Source organism: Helobdella robusta (assembly GCF_000326865.2).
Source record: "Helobdella robusta unplaced genomic scaffold HELROscaffold_79, whole genome shotgun sequence".
Taxonomy (NCBI): Eukaryota; Metazoa; Annelida; class Clitellata; order Rhynchobdellida; family Glossiphoniidae; genus Helobdella; species Helobdella robusta.
In genome coordinates, this window is record NW_008705453.1 from 242,958 (window position 1) to 261,058 (window position 18,101).

An 18,101-nucleotide genomic window follows, 5' to 3' on the forward strand; every position below is an offset into this window, starting at 1 on the left:
CACCAACGAGCTCACGTTTCATGCTATTGAAATAGTTACATGAATTTGATGTTCTATGAACGTGGCTAGTTAATAAACGAGTGAAACTATACAAACTCAAATATATAAGTAGAAACATTTTGTAGAAAACATTTAGACATAGCAAACAACTCAGTTTAGCATTTTTGATCATCAGTGATGGATCTAGACAATGTTGACGGGAGGGCAAAGGCAAAAATTAGGCTGACGGCTCCTTTTTGCCTATCACGCTAAATTTTTGGTGCAACTTGTTGTACTCAAAAACTGTGTTCTCCTTTCTAAAAACTAGATCCGCCACTGTTTTTGGTATATTTTTGAATATATGTAAAAGATTCAAAATTAATTCTTAAATGTGATTTTGGAAAATTTGGAAAAAACATCACGAATCTAAATTATTTCTAGTTCGTAAATTTTTATTTTACCATACAGTTAAACATTTACTGCTGTTTACACTAAACGCTCCAAATTTGTGATCACAGTTTCTTAATATATTTTAAATTTTAAGTAACACGTTTGTTCATGATAAACTTCCAAAATGTTACATGAATTTAAAAGTTCTGGTTTGGTTCGATTCGATATTCGAATCCCTATTCGATCTGAAAAATTTCTAAGTTGAAGCGTTCCTTTGTTATATATAAATATATGTATATATGCTGGTAAACGACCATAAATTACTGCATTAGTTATATATATATATATACATATATATATAGACCATAGTTTTTGTTGGTAATAGACTATAATTTTTATAATATTCTATAAATTCTAACGAATTATTTAACGCCAAACATAATTAATTAATTAACGCCAAACATTCGGTAGAATTTATAGAATATAATATATATATATAACTAATTAAACAATTAAATAAAGTTAATTAAAGTTTTAGTTAATTAAATAACTAAAATATATATATTATATATATAAACATTTTTTAAAGTAATTAATAATTTAATTACGTCCAATGTTAGCTTTGGCAGACAAGTGTCATTGTGTAGTTTCAAAAAAAAAACATAGAGAATATCTAATTTGAAAACACCTGTTAATGTTTGAGTTTATAATGTCAATTATTTTCAATGTTCGTTGCATATGTTCTGTGAAGTTTCAACATGTTCAAAGTACTTGTGCTATTCGGAATTGTTGCTCTGTTGGCATTTTCAGGTAATCTTTTTAAGTATAAACTATAGATTAAATATACTATTTCAGCTTGTTTTCAAAAGCATAATTTTGCTTAGGAACATCATTTTGTTAAACCTTTCATAAATAATTTTAGTGTCAACACCTTATGCATGGGATGTGCAAAGCGTAAATCTTCACACAAATTTGCATGACATAGGGGTGGCTCTTTTAGAGTTCTAACCTGATTTCTACAGCGTCTCAGCCCTCACACTGCCTTGCCTGATGAAATAATAAACATTATTTATTTAACGAGATATCTGAAACACATTAAAATTTCTGCAGTAAAGAGCGGGTCGGTGGACAAGCGATTCAGTGCAGACGACAGCAACTTCTACAGGACTCCTGAAAAGAAGTTCATTGGGCAAAAAAACTGCCCAGATGGCAAGATTGCTGTTGGGTCGATGTGCGTTAATGGCATAGTTGGATAGGTTGGTACAAAAGTTTGTCCACCCGGTGAGACAGCCGTTGGCAATGTTTGTCTTACCTTACCAGATAAGAACTGATTGAAGAGAGAGGGGGGGCATAACTCATCCTGAAATAATACCAAGAAATTTTTCACAATTCAATTAAAACTATAAATTAAATTTATTGTTTTTTGTTACAAATTTATGAATCATAGTTTGATTTGAGTTATTTCAAATTTTTGAACTTTTTGTTAAAAAGCAATGACTTTGGTATTGAAATAAAATATTAATCGTTTGTTATTTTGAATGAATCTGTAAAATTTTTACCGTGTCAACAACCTTTTTGTCAGTTGCTAAAATCTTATAACATTAACAAAACAATGATTAATCATGTTCAGTTAGGCATTGTGGGCAGGTAGGTTGAACCTGAGGCGCATTCATTATTCATAAAGTTTTTTCGTTAAACATCAACAACTGGACAACAATTTTTTATCAGTTTCTTTCTAAAGAGCTCGTCAGTCTGGCTATCGAAGGTTTCTCTCAACTGGGAAGGAATAGTTAGACTTCTGATATATTTTGGCCCCTAATACATCAAGCTTCTTTCCTTGAACTGTTTCCTATTGCAAAATACGTTGAGTTTATAGGGTTAGTCAAAGTAAGCTCATTCAAGGAGATTTCAGAAATAAATTTGTCTGAAATTTGTAACCAAGACCACAAACTATCAATAAATGTATTTTTATGCTTATTTGAGAAGTTTGAAAAAAATGATGATAAAATATTCCACACATTTTCAGTTCAACGCAGTCGAGATTTTTTTAACAAAAAAATTATTTGAGTTTCAATGCTTTTATTTGAAATAACAATTTTGAAAATTTAGTTATCGTAAAATTTCCAACTCATAAACATGTCCACCAGCCTACAAGGTTTATCTAACAAATATTAATTTTAATATTTTAAATATTAATTTTCCTTTATATTAAGAATTGAAACATACAATTTAATTTTAAACATAACAAAACATAGAAGACTTATTGTAAAAATTCAAACTCAATGGATATAGCAGTATTTATGTCGGGTTTGTCACCTCATTGAGTCTAATTTGAAGGAGGTGTAGTAGGTGTGGTACGATAGTTGCACGCAGTAACTTTCTGATCCCAGACAAGACCGAAAGGACAGGGCATAATATGGCAGGTATTCCCGGAGATGGTGTCAGAACATTGAACATAATATCCATAGTCTTGTTGAAAGGGGAAGTAAAACTTACCCGCTTCTGAGTTCTCCGGTGTGCAAGGATTTTTATCATAGCAGTTGTACCCTCCAGTATTTACGCCTTTGTTAATTTAGTAAGTTTGTTTTTAAGTTTATTTTATATTTTAATAAAATTTCGGTAATAAATTTCTTTTTCTTTTCAATTATTCTTTAATTTGAAATATTACTTTACCATTGCTTAAGACTGTGGCAAGAAGACCAAAAATTGAGAAAAGTGTCAAGTAGTTCATCCTGTTAGTCAGCTGCAATAAATTTAATTTATAATAAATATAAAATCGAGACTAATAAAACTTTCTAAGACACTCACTAGAAATAAAAATGGCATATGAAAAAAAATGTTGGCTGTTTAGAACAATATCGAAATGTATGAAACTTCATTTATGGTTAAAACGACAAACTCTAGAAGTGCTAACTAACCCTTATATACACGAGAATATGTTTGGTCAAGATAAAAACATTGACCGATTTGAAATTTTTAAAATAAAAGTATCTGGTTATAGCCATGGAGAAATATGATATCCATGTTTTGTACAAAAAAAATGAATGGACAAATTTTAAAAAAATAAATGGACATAATTGGACATAATTAGTTTCTCTTTCCAATGTTTCCACTTTTAACTTGTCTTCCACAGATTGATTGATTGATTGATTGACTGACTGATTGATTGATTGATTGATTGATTGATTGATTGATTGATTGATTGATTGATTGATTATAATTACAACATAAGCTTAGTCCTTAAAACATGGTTGGTTTATAATGAATTAGGGGAACTTTTTGTTGAAATTGAAAGTTGAGAAACAACCGATTGAATTGGCTTAAAATTTTATAATTAACAGTTTTTTAACGTCATAAATGTTTAATAAAATGAAATGTTTAGCATTCATTATAAATATATAGTTGCTAGGATTACATGGCTAAGTCCAAGCCACAGACTTAATTCTTCTTGGATCACTATAAATCTTTATGTTATATTTTTTCCTACAAGGTACTTTGTCTTTTGAATGAAATTAAACCTGTCGAGTCGAGTATTATTTGTTTTATTTTGCTTCTTTTTTAAATTATGTTAATGAAACTCTGCTATTGAGGAAAAAAATTTTTGTATTTCTAAAGTACGCGAGTTAACTAGTTTAAAATAAAATTTAAAATTTTGTTAAAACAACAAGCGAAGGCACAAACTTTGAAATCTTCCAATCTGTCACAAGAAACAATCTACTGATCAAACTGCTCTATTGACTGCCTGAATCATGAAACCCGACTGCTTCATATAAACGATTTTACGGTTGACTTAACTCTCTCCGCTGTCATTCTTATTATACTATACTGCATGTTTGTGTAACTATTTAAAGTAGGATTTCCAATATATCTTGTATGTGCTACATTGTTGAATATGAACATGCCTTTTAAGAATACAGCTGATGTATTGTGAATAACCGTTAAGCATAAAGATAAATATTCCATTATATGTAAACCTATATTTATCTATTCGTTTATTTAGAAACATTTTTCTTTCAACAGGTTTATTCATGAAAAAAAAGGATACCCGAAAATGTACATAAACACAACCGAAATGGTTTTTAACGTGTTTCCCAAAAGACCATATAAGCTCGATCTCTGGTTTAAAAGGTCTAAAATTGTTCAGGTGAGCAGCTCTCAAACCGAGTAGGTGGTTTGAAAATTGAGCTAAATGCAAATTAGGAAGTTAAGTCAGTCTGTAAAATTACTGAGATATGATTAATGAGTAACAGTAGCTTAGAAAGGAGTGGCATTTCATTGAATGTAGTGAAACGTAATTTTTTGAAAAATCTTTACAATGTGGTTCTGCGCTTGGCAAAGCTGGTTATATGTTACTTTACACTCGTGTTTATTATGTTATATCATAATATGTCATAATATGTTTGTAATAATTATCTCAAAATATACCACAATATTAGCAAAAACGCTGTATGCAAATAAGAACTTCAATGTTAACATTACTGTTACTAGCAACCATTGTCATAGCTGGATGAAAAATATTTGGCCCGGCCACCAAAAAAAAATTCTCAACTTTTGCATGATAATTTCATTTTGTTAACAAACTACATCATACAAGGAAAGGAATAATGTATTAATTTATTGCTTTATCAATTTTTATCCAACATTAAATATCTTAAATGGATACATATCTATCAGTCAGTCAGTCAGTCAGTCAGTCAGTCAGTCAGTCAGTCAGTCAGTCAGTCAGTCAGTCAGTCAGTCAGTCAGTCAGTCAGTCAGTCAGTCAGTCAGTCAGTCAGTCAGTCAGTCAGTCAGTCAGTCAGTCAGTCAGTCAGTCAGTCAGTCAGTCAGTCAGTCAGTCAGTCAGTCAGTCAGTCAGTCAATCAGCCAGTCAGCCAGTACAGAGAGAGAGAAATGGAATAAGAAAGAGAGAGAGAGGGGGAGAAAGAAAAAGAGGAAGAAAAAGAAAAAAAGGAAGAAAAAGAAAGCAAAAAAAATAGAAGAAAGCAAGAGAGAAGTTTAGCTTTACAGTCAATCAGTCAGTCAGCCAGCCACACCCAATTTTGCAAGCCAAATATGTATAAATATTATTGTGATTCAATTCTATGAAGCAAATTTTTTCCAATCATTTTCTGAACCGTACTTATCTAGAAGTATTGAATTAACCCAGTAAGTTCTTCATATGATGTAATTAAAGAATGACAGACAGCAGAAAGTTATTTAATAATTTATTTTTTGAAAGAAAAATAATTTTCAGTTTTTGTCATCACTAAATCACATTATATCGTATCGTATCGTATCGTATCATATCATATCATATCATATCATATCATATCATATCATGTATCATATCTATCATATCATATCATATCATGTATCATACCATACCATACGTATCATACCATACCATAACACACCAGATTTATACATCCTCAACTGCACCGTCGTCATCATCATCATCATCATCATCATTGCTAGTCAGAACATTATCATTCTTAACGATTTCATCATCGCCATCATTGTCTGATTGCATCTCAACTTCTGTCGTCTCGCTTGGTTTAAGATCCTCACCTGCAAAAAAATAAAATAAATTTCTTAAAAATAATTAATCAATTAATAATGAAACTTTATGGCCCAATGGTTTAAGGCCTTGCTGGTCCTGCTGCTGCAGTGACTGGGTTCGAATACAAAGAGATCCCCGCCTATCATATGCAATGTGTATGATGCATGGCTTGCACGCGTATTCATATTCGCAGTGTGTTAGTCGTTGAAACCTCTTAAGCAAGTGCAAAAGAGAGAGAGTAACATTTAACCTTTAATGTAAACCTTGGAAGAGCGCAATAGAATTTTTTAACCTTTTGACCTTTTTTTTTTAAAAAAACCCGAATAACAAAAAAAACATTCTCCGAGCAATAGCTCCAGCGAAGAAAATGAGAAAAAAATTAAAATTCCTAAAATAGAAAAAAACCCCGAAAATTGCAAGCCAACCTCTGATATTGACAGTCTTTGATTCCTTGCTAGAGGCTTCATTGAGTTTTTTGTTGTACTCTTCGAAGGACTTGAAAGCCTGGCTCTTCTTCGTCCACATGGCTGTGATGGTTATTCGGAACTTCGACATCTTGTGGTCAAATAATTTCTGAAAAATTCAAATTCTTCTTCTGAGAAATTCACTTTTGTTACATTAACTCTCTTTTTTTTTAATTAAAGATTTATACTTTTCAACTATTTCTAATTTAGCATCGTAATTCACAGAAATTACAAAATGAGATCAGAGTTATGAAAGTTTCAAATATATTATAAAGAAATTTTTCTCAAAATTTTCAGGTGTTCGAACTCACGCTAGTACGTTACATTTTGTTGGTTCTTAACTAACTAATTAGAATACAAATTCATTTTGTCTTGCTTTTTGTTTTGTTTTTTTTTTACCGTTAGTATATTTCTCAATAAGCCTTCACCCATTTCAACAAACTAAAGAATAAAAACAATCCAAGTCAATGCATCCATTGGACATGTATTAAAATCCTTATCCACTAGGTCCAAATGGCATAAAATTCATGGAAAAATATAGAATTAATAACAATTAGAAGGAGAAAAAGCATACAAGGAGAAAAAATTAATGGAAAAAAAAACTCTTACCAGTATTCTGGCTTGTTCAGGGTTCAAGACATCATCCTTTCTGCATACTGTGAATTCTTTTAGTAATGTGATCACCCCTGTCGATGAAGATTAATCGATGAAGATTATCACCCGTTTGTCAATCTGCAACTTATCAGCCAATCAAATTTTATCCTGCTAGTAATCAGCCAATCAAAATCCATCCAGCAAATCAACCAACTAATCGAATTTCATCTTGTCAAACAACAAGCCAAACAGAATTTACCCAGCAAAATAATCCAACCAATGAAAATTCGGTAAGCAAACTATCCACCTATCCAACCAAAATTCATCTAGCCAACAAATCAACCAATCAACAAACACCTAGCATAATAACCAGCCAATCAAAATTAAGTAATCAAACTAACCAACCAACTAATCCCAAAAAATTCATCTAGCCAACCAGCCGATGGACCAATCAAAAACCATCTAGCAAATTAACCAGACCAATCACAGACCTCTCTCCAACGAAGTGGGCAGCCCTAACTGCCTGAGCTGGGGCTCGATGCTGTGACTGAATGAAGGGACGGGGCCCGCTTGTAAGACAACCGTGTGTGGGGCCCTATTGCCCGAGCGTGCATAATCATCTTTCACGTAACTTTCAAACCATCTGGTGAAATCATCATCCTCATCATCAACATTATCATCATTATCATCATTATTATCATCATCATTATCATCATCATTATCATCACCATTATTATTATTATTATTATATAACTCTTTAGTAGTTCTGGGAAGACAATCCATTCAGTAAAAACAGTTCACGAGATATCATAATGGCTAAATCAAGACAACAGACCAAAATTATTTTTACTACTTTTACATAGGGTTAATCAGTATTGATGCATACATGTAGCGCAGATGTTATTAATGCATTTATATAGTGCTAATTAAAAAAAATATTTTCTCGGAAAGTGCCATTGAAACCGTAGGCAAAATATAAAAAAAAGTAATTTTTTGTGAAATATTGAAAACAAACGAAAAAATAAAAAATTTGTAATAGCAGTTAACTTTTAATCTAAATTTAAAAAAAAATTTAACAAAGAAAAAAAAACCAAACGAACTTGAGGACATCATTTTCTGGTGTATCGGTGAACAAAATTCCTGTAAAGAAAATTAAATAAAAAATTTACACCATCGATAAATGAATTTTGAACTAACTATAAAGCAGATGAATAAATTAAAGAATAGGAGAGAGAGAGAGAGAGAAAGAGAGAGAGAGAGAGAGAGAGAGAGAGAAAAGAATACAAACAATTAATAAAGAAAAAGAAATGAATTAAAATGAATAAATGAATTAAAATGAATAAATTATAAAAAATTAAAATGTCACAACAACTAAATAATAAATAAAAAACAAAATAAAAACGAAAAATTATGAAAAAAAATTGAAGAAAAAAAAATTTTTTTTTTTTCAAAAACCTGTCTGCCCACGTAACTTGTCAGTGACCCGGTGCAGGTTGGTCTGGTGTTCGGACTCCTTCGTTTTGCCAAGAGCAAGGGCCATAACCTTGTTCTTGCCAAACAAGAATCTAAAAAATTTCACGTCACTGTAATTATAAGTACACAAGATACTACTGCTTAAGCTACCACTACTACTACTACTACTAGTATCACTACTACTACTACTACTACTACTAAAACTACTACTAAAGCTACTACTACTAGTGCTGCCACTACTACTACTACTACTACTACTACTACTACTACTACCACTACTACAGCTAATACTAAAGCTAACACTACTAGTGCTGCTACTACTGCTACTACTAGTACTACTACTACTATGCAATATAATACAAAACTTACAATGACAATACAATATTATACAAAACACCACAAAGTAGTACAAAACATGTACAACTAAAGAGACAAACAAAAGAGACTAAACCAAACATACAAAATAAACAATACCAAAAAATACAATACAAACAAAACCAGAATAACAAAAATATAGAATACCAAAAAATAGAATACAAGACAAAAAATACAATACAAACAAACCAAAAAAATACAAAAAATTTAAAACAAGTGAAATCAAAATATACAATACAACATCAAACAATACAATACAACACCAAACAATATAATACAAAAAATACAAAAACAAACAATACAAAAAACATACAATACCTGCTATGGCCCCATTCCTGTCTAACATCTTTCATCTTGGTACTTCGCATGTTCTCGACACTGATGACGTAGAGGTACTTGTACTTTTCTATGCATTCGTGGATCTAATTTTGATATGATATCAATCCGATATGATACGATATCAAATTTTTATTGAGACGTTTGGATATGATATGATATCAAACTTAAATTCAGATACTTGGATATGATATCAATCCGATATGATATGATATCAAACTTATATTTAGGCCATTGAATATATGATATCAAACTTATATTAAGACATTTGGATATGATATGATATCAAACTAAAATTTAGACATTTAAGTATGATATCAAACTTATATTAAGACTAGAGCCCTGCTCGGTTGGAATTTTCAAAAACTGCAACCGCACAAAACCGCAAGAAATGAAAAACAACATTAATGCTTTTATTGACATTATAAATCACAACTATCCACATCCAAATCACTGTTACACTTAATAAATAACATTTTGTCAATTTTGTATGGATTTAAACTGGACCGTCTCTTTTGCAGTGTATAATTGAGAGATGGTCCTACCCTTTCTGACGAAACACTCGAAACTGGGATGCTGAACAGAAAATAGGAAACTTGAGCTTTTAAAGAAACGTCTTTGCTTTTGGACAGCATCAATTTAATCAAAAATTCTTTATCAATTACATCTACCTGTGGATCAACTTCAACATTTTTTACCTCGGACATTTTTATAAAATAATCGATAATTAACCACGCCGTAAATAAAATAACTACTTCTTTCAAAGCAAACAGGAAAACGAAAATGGTTGCTTCAACGTCTTCCAAAGATATTAAAATTTTAATGTATAAAATTATTACAATGGTAATGCAATTTTTAAAACGTTATGGACGAACAAAAATATTAAAAAAATTTTTGCGGTCACCGCTGTTTTGATAAAAAACCGTGCCGTGGAAAAACCGCGTAAAACCGCATGATTTTGCACCGCAACCGTAAAAAACCGCGGTTGTGATTTTTGCGGTTTAAACCGAGATAACCGCAAACCGCGCAGGGCTCTAATTAAGACAACTGGATATAATATGATATCAAACTTATATATATAGTATAGACACTTGGATATGATATCAATCCAATATGGTATCAAATTTATATTTAGACATCTGGATATGATATTAAATAATATTACATTGATATATCAAATTATTATCTACAAATTACAGACATTTAATATGATAACTATCTGATATGATATAGATATATAGATACTATGGTAAAGAAGAATTCTTGTTTGCAGTTTCGACAAAAAAAAGAACATAGGAGCAGAAAGAAAGAGGAAAAGATTAAATAATAAAATAAAAGTATTAAATAAAAATATAAGTGAAAAATAAAAATTAAAAAGTTATGTATAATTTTGTAAAAAAAATTAATTAAATTTAATTAATTTATTTTATACTTTATAGTATTTATATATTTTAGCTAGTTCAGTTCAGGCAGAAAAATGAATTAAACCTACTTTAGTTACTATGAGCTTTTTATTATCAAGTCCCTTTTTCTTTGTTTTCGTGAGAGATACTAAAACGGTAAAAATTGTAAATCGTTTTAAAAAATTAATTTTTAATAATTAAAAAGTTGATTAATAAATTACTAAATAGAGTTTAAACGCATGATACACCTATTATCGCTCAGTAAAAATCTCCCAAAGCGTAATAAACTTAAAATAAATATAAAACTAAAATTTGACAAAAAATAAATAGCATAAAAATTATTTAACCTGCTTTGTTTCTTTTAGATTTCGGCATTATTGTTAGCTGAATGAATTTTGATGAGTTTTTGTGACGATTATTATTTTAAAACTCGTGTCGAGAAAAATAAATTTAACAACATAACGTTAGTTCAGTTGGCTAGGCAGTTAAGTTTTGAATAAACGTTCTATGGTGGTGATTTTGCCGACAGGTAATAAATGTAATTAAAAGCATTTATAGGTTAATTTGATGATTATCATTAAATATTTTGTATATTTTTATCTAATATAGTTAAAAAATTAAAAAATATGTATTAATTATTTAATTATTTATAAATAAATAAAGTCGTTTGTCAATATGTTGAAGTGTCTTCTTTGGGGAATTTCACTGTTTATGTACCACAAAATGTCATTTTAAGTCGGAAAGAAGGGATTTTATGCTGTATAATTTTTGAGTTTATTTTTTATTTAAGTAAATTAAATATTTTTCTGATTCAAATGTTTGATTTTTAATTTAAAACGTTTCAGATAAAAATTTTCACACTTATATCACTTCCTTCTTTTCTTTTTATATTTTAGTTAGATTTTGAAACAGAAATTAAAATTAATTAATAAAGTCTAAAATGTTGAATAAATATTTATCAAATAATTCATCGAAAATACCGGAAAATATTAACAAATCCATTTCAGTTTTTTTTATAATAAAATTTTATTGTATTAAAATTAAATAAAAAATAAAATAAACCAGGTATTGTTGTTAAACATTTTTATTTTATGTCATAATTTTTCTTTTGCTGGTTTAAAATTTTTTAATAATTGAAAATCATTTTTATTTAACATTTTGAAAAATTTGCGCTTGGGTAGTTTAATGGCATTTCAGCTTTTCAGCACAACTGGCTCGCTAAAATAGTAAAATGTGTTATATTTCATAGAATTTTATAGAATTCTATAAAATTTAGTATCAATTTTTAATAATTGTTAATAATAATTATATAATATAATATAATAATTTATATTATATAATTAATATAAATATTAATAATTATATAAATTTTATAAAATTTATAAAATATATAAAATTTATTACTATTATTAATTATTATTTTTTAAATTTTATTTTAACATTCTTCTTCTTTGCAGCTTCGGATGTTTGCATCATTTCATTCTATACATTTTAATTATTTTTGTGGTTATTTTTAAAAGTAAATTCAAGTTCATAGATTGATTGTGATGGAAATAATGATTAAAAGATTAAAGTCCTGATGATATGATGATGAGTATGTTGATGATGGTGATGGTTTTGATGATGATGGTAGTGGTGGTGGTGATGATGGTGGTGGTGATGATGCTGATGGTGGGGGATTTGAAGATGAAGATGATGATGTTAATGATGATAAATAAAATGCTGTCTAAACTGTCTGCTTCTAATTAGCTTCTGAACTTACAAGCAACCAGCTTCAAAGATAACAATTTTTGATCACAATGTGCGAGAGAATGTGTGTTGTGTGTGTGTGTGTGTGTTGTATGTATGTATGTATGTATGTATGTACGTGTTTAAGTGCTTGTTTGCGCGCGTGTGTGTATGTGTGTATATATATATATATATATATATATATATATGTATGTATTTAAGTGCTTGTGTGTGTAGTGTATTTATGTATGTGTATTTATGTATGTGATTTTCCTATAATATACATACATATCTATACATTATGCATAACTTTTTTTGTTAAACAGTAAGTCTTAACTGTCTTGTGACTTTAGTGATACAATCATTTCTATATGGAGTTTCTCTAAATTGGTGCCATAAGTAGGATGAAATGATTGTGTATAGTTCAATCTCTCGAGAGTCTATTGTTTTGATAATGTTTTCATACACTGATTATGCTGAGGTTTTATTGTTAAAGTTTTTTATTAAACTTTAATATTCATCCTACATACATACATACCTACCTACCTACATACATACATACGTGCATACATACATACATACATACATACATACATACATACATACATACGTAATATACATGCAAACTTATACAATACACGTGCACATACGTACACTTATACACATGTGTACATTAATTCCAACACACACTCATACATAGATTACATCCATTCAAGTTTCTTTTGGCACATTAGCATCGTTGTTATTGTTATGCTAAGAAGAGTTTAAGTAAAAGTTCGTTCGTTCGTTCGTTTGTTCGTCCGTTCGTTCGTTTGTTTAAATGTTCACGGTTTCTGACTTATAAGGTTGTGATATATATATATCGATATATAGTATATAAATATACATGCAATTATGTGTATGTATATTGTTTTGTATATATCTGAGTATGTATCTGTGAATGTATGTATGTTGTTTTGTTTGTGCGTACGTGTGTATGTTTGTATACTGTTGTGTACTGTTTTGTTTGTATGTGTGTGTGTTTTTATTACGTTCCTGTATTGTATCAGCATTGTTGTTTTGTATTTCTTGGATGAATATACATACTGCAGCCAATAAAGTAGAATGATATAGTAAACTTTTTAAAAGGGTTTTGAATTTATTTCAGATCCAAATATTTTTAAAACATCAAGGTAATTATATAATTTAATCAGTCATTAAATTAAGTAATCAACTCTCTCTTTCTCTCTCTCTCTCTCTCTCTCTATCTCGTTAATTATTTATTATTTGTATTATTATTATCATTATTTTGTTATTTATTATTATAATTTAAAATCACGAAATGAACTCTAAAAACAAATTTATCACTAGGTGTCGTTATCAGCGCATTGTTGCTAGATGACTGGCCGTTAAAATTGCTGTCAGTAGCATGTGCGATACATTCAACATGAATGTCAACAATAGCAATAAGTGTTAGTATTCTGTGATATTTTGTTTTTTTTTGTTCGTTCGTTCGTTAATTAATTTTGTCATTCATCTGTTTATTTACTAATTCGTTCATTCATCCATTCCAGTTAATCAATGGATTTATTATAACAATATTAAGTATTTCAAATTCGCTAATTGTTTGCTAATTAAGAACATAGCATAATACGCAACGTATATACGCTTACTACAGCTACTAAAATACACAATCATACATACACATTCATACACACTTGCACAAACATAGACATACAAACAAACACACACACGTACACACATTTCTACAAACAGATATAGACGTGAATATATCGCTATGGCAGTTTCTCTTGGAGCTCCTCATGTCAGAAACTCGCAAGGACCTTTTAGACTGGACCGATGCCAAAGGTGAATTCAAGCTAATAAAGGCAGAAGAGGTCGCCAAGCTCTGGGGAATTCGTAAAAATAAACCCAAAATGAACTACGATAAACTGAGTAGGGCCCTGAGGTATTATTACGACCGAAACATCATGAAAAAAGTTCCTGGAAAGAAATTTTCTTACCAATTTGTCAACTTATCTAAAGACATTTTAGAAAAAGTTGCAGCAAAAAACCCAAATCTCGCTAATCCGAATTGTGTAGCGCACGATTCGATCAAAACCTTGCCCGTGTATTATGACAACATCGGTTTAAATTCGCTCATCTCTAATGGTTATTTCATTATTAATGACCATAGCGTTGAGAACATTCAGCCCAACGTTGGCAATGGTAGTAGCAGCAATAATATTGACGATATTTTCTCCAAGTGTAATTTATCGGCCCTCAAGACAAACTACTCCTACATCAACCATACCAGTAGAGGCCTTGTCGTTGATAACAGTTCCATCTTCCACAAATCTCAACCATCCATTGAGACTTTCAAGTTGTTCAGCCCTGAACATTTAGGAATTGTTTGTAATAGTAATAACAACAAAAACGACATTTCTCTTGTCTGTTGTAACAAAGCTAACGACACTAGCCCCAATAGCAACCAAATTTACGGTTTCAAAAACGAACATCTAACGCATCTAATTGATTACATAAAACTTGAAGAACTTGAGAATATTGAAAGCAGAAACCACTTAAGCAATAATGATCATATCAAAAATGACGTAAGTTTTACTAGGAATCTCAGCAAGAGTAACGATAGCCATAGCAATTTGTTCCGTAATTTCAAACGAGATCTCGAAACTGACTCGTTCGATTTCATTAAAATTGAGGAACCTGATTTCGTTGGTGAAGAAAGTCACTTGAACGATTTGGCTAAAATTGATTCGGACGAGAAACCACCAACGACAGATAATGCAAGAAGTTTCTTGAATTTACCAGATATAAATGTTAATCAAAACATTCAGATCAAACTAGATGTTAAGAACGCACAATCTCTACATAATCAACAAACCTTACAGTATATGCAGCAGAGTGTTTCAACCGTTTTGGAACAGACAAAACTGATAGCCGATATAAACAACAACAGCAACCTTGTTAACACTAAAACTCCAAACATTCTCCCTAATTTAAGCTTCCTCATATCACCCGACGGTCTAGTGCCTTTCGTGTCACCTTACATCTCAGTTTTGAATCAGCAAGCCGCTAATGCAACAATCCAACCCAACGGATTTTTAGATCGACCACTTTTACCGCAAAGTCAAAATTTTTCGCTATTTTTCTGCATTCCAAATACAGATAGTGAACCGACGAATATGAACGAATTAATAACTCGGAATGCCGTTGAACCGGTTTGTGCCACGGACATTACATTTGAACCACATAACGGCGCCATCCAGGGTCCCGAAATATCGCAAAATGAGGCCATCTTGAGAGAATTTGAAAAACTCGGAGTTGGTGGCGATGAAAGATTTGCGAGATCAAGCAAAACCGATGATGGTAAAGTGGTCTTTCTGGACGTCAACAACAACAAAATCAAAGCGGAGACGAACATCAACATTCACCAACAACTCAACAACAACTACATCCACCAACAACTCAACAACAACATCCATCAACAACTTAAGAACAACAACAACAACAACATCCATCAACAACTCAAGAACAAAAACAACAACAACACTGTGCTCAACCACAGCAGCAACACAATCAACAACTTCATCAACCACAACAACAACATCATCATCATTAATAATAACAACAACGTCGACTTTACATTTCCAAATTTTGACGAAAACTTGCCGACACGGTTCGAGGCAGCAGACACAGTGCTGAGTAATTCCAACCCCACATTGCCCCAGATAACAACAACTTACACAGCATCTACTGTTACCTCAATGCCTTGTAGCACCGGCACACCTGCTAGTAACACCAGGCATACTGTCAGCCCACCATCTCGCAACGATGATGATAAATCCACAACTCTTTTTACATCAGCAACTGCAGACATTGTCGAGATTCCAACATCCTCAAAGCAAAAACGACAACACGAACCTCCATTCTCACCGGCGCCAGTTATGATCAAGAAAAAATTCGACAACTCAACTTGTTATACGGATATTTATTTGAACATCCCCGCAAATACCAACTCGGTTTCAGTTGAAAAAGTCGATTTTTCACCGACAGATAACACACCTCGTGGTTTTGATGAGGCCAGCAACGATAGTAACACTACTGAGAGTTCGTCGGTAACAAGAACCGATTCAACCGAACCGATGAAACACACGACTCCAAAATCGTTATCGAAAACGAAGCCCAACCCTCTCACGATTCCACAACAGCCGTCAACGACAAACTCCTCTGCACCCAATTCGTCACACAACAGCCTCATAAGCAACAACAACAACAACAACAGTGGAAAGCACTTCTTATGCACTCCTCAATTCTGGACAACACCAAACAGCAACTCATTCCATCACTTCTCCATACCCACTCCTAACTTCCTCTCAATCATCAACAACAACAACAACAACTCGTCAGGGAGTAACCACGCCGGCCCTACAACTCCCATGGACGGGGTTCACTTCTGGAGTTCCTTCAGCCCCTTAGTTTGCCTAAGCCCTTTTAAACTGCACGGCACTCCGAACTTTCTAGCCAACAACAGTGCCAACATATTTGCTCGTGGTAGTAGGGTCTCTAGTAGCAGCAGTAATTATAGTAACAGTAACAGTACCGGTCCGAGTAATTGTAACAAAGAGGCAGACAACAGCACTTCTTCAAAAGCTTTTGCTTCTGAGGCCACAGCCGCTACAACATCGGCACCTGATGATGACAGTAACAGCAGCTTCTGTAATAATAGTATTGGCGGCGACAAAAGTAGCAGCGGCAGTAGTAGTAACCCAGATACTACAGATCCTAGTGCGACTAACCACACTAGCGGTGCAGGTGTCCTTAGTGCTAGTGTACTGAGAGGTAGTAGTAATAGTACAAGGACTATATTTCAATTTCCGACTTGTTTCAATGTTAATTCACCAATGGTTGTACCGAACGTCAGCTTCTTTGATTGCCTTCAGACGCCCAAGTATCAACTTACGCCTAAAACTCCTCGGTGATGGTGTGCTGATGTGATGTGCTGATGGTGATTAGTGTGGTGGTATTTGATGATGCGATTGTGCGTGTGTTTGTGTGTGTCTGTATGTGTGTGTGTGAGAGAGTAAATGTCTGTGTGTGTGTGTATGTGTTTGTGTATGTGTCTGTATGTGTGTGTGTCTGTATGTGTGTTTGTCTGAATATATGTGTGTGTGTTTGAATGTGTGTCTGTGTGTGTGTTTGTTTGTGTGTGTATGTGTGTGTGTGTATGTGTGTGGTGTGTGTTTGAATATCTTTGTGTGTTTGTGTATTTGTGTGATTTTGTGATAAAAATATTGAGATTATAATTAATTAAAAAATTTTTTATTATTTTGGATAATTTAAAATATTTCTTCACCTTCTGGCAAATCTAACAATCCCGATGTTAAATATCAAACTAAAATGAACAGCTGAATTTTATTTTAAATTTCATTTTTTTTAATTATTTCCATACAATTTCGCTATTTGCATTTTTCAATTTTGTTTTACAATTTTTCATTTAGCGCGCTATACAAATAATTTTGTATATATATATGTTTTATATATATATATATATATATATATATATATATATATATATATATATATATATATATATATACAAGCATTAAGCAGCTATTGTCAGTAACTGACAGATTAAATTATTATTAAATTATTATTATTTGTTTGATATTATTATTATTATTATCATTATTATTATTTTTATTATTATTATTGTTGTTGTTGTTGTATTATAGTCGGTTTTGTTGTTCTTATGTGAGCACTTGAGAATATTTTATTTGGCATTTTGCATATTTTATTTATAAGTTATATACATTCATA

The 18,101-nt window shown here is 31.4% G+C and overlaps 2 protein-coding genes across 2 annotated transcripts; one reads left to right on the plus strand and one right to left on the minus strand.

The window, feature by feature from the left end:
• Window positions 1–5,561: 5,561 nt before the first annotated feature.
• On the minus strand, window positions 5,562–11,025 carry HELRODRAFT_186187 (hypothetical protein). The gene is given in 11 exon segments (XM_009031784.1): window positions 5,562–5,654; window positions 5,676–5,730; window positions 5,746–5,919; window positions 6,337–6,484; window positions 6,985–7,061; window positions 7,461–7,612; window positions 8,070–8,109; window positions 8,425–8,534; window positions 9,136–9,239; window positions 10,646–10,704; window positions 10,904–11,025. 9 exon segments carry the CDS (start codon window positions 10,929–10,931, stop codon window positions 5,771–5,773), a joined length of 867 nt encoding a protein of 288 aa, XP_009030032.1. The 5' UTR covers window positions 10,932–11,025; the 3' UTR covers window positions 5,562–5,654; window positions 5,676–5,730; window positions 5,746–5,770.
• Window positions 11,026–14,041: 3,016 nt separating this feature from the next.
• HELRODRAFT_138063 (hypothetical protein) lies at window positions 14,042–14,299 on the plus strand (the record flags this gene model as incomplete). Its single annotated transcript, XM_009031785.1, has 1 exon — window positions 14,042–14,299. A coding segment is annotated over one exon (258 nt), but the record flags the coding sequence as incomplete, so codon positions are not given.
• Between the last annotated feature and the right edge of the window lie 3,802 nt (window positions 14,300–18,101).

Coding starts and splice junctions, on each gene's coding strand:
- HELRODRAFT_186187 (XM_009031784.1), bottom strand. CDS start 10,931: ATGCCGAAATCTAAAAGAAACAAAGCAG. Junction 10,705..10,903: donor ATCTAAAAGAAACAAAGCAG/GTTAAATAATTT, acceptor TTACCGTTTTAG/TATCTCTCACGAAAACAAAG. Junction 8,110..8,424: donor CAAGTTACGTGGGCAGACAG/GTTTTTGAAAAA, acceptor TTTTCTTTACAG/GAATTTTGTTCACCGATACA.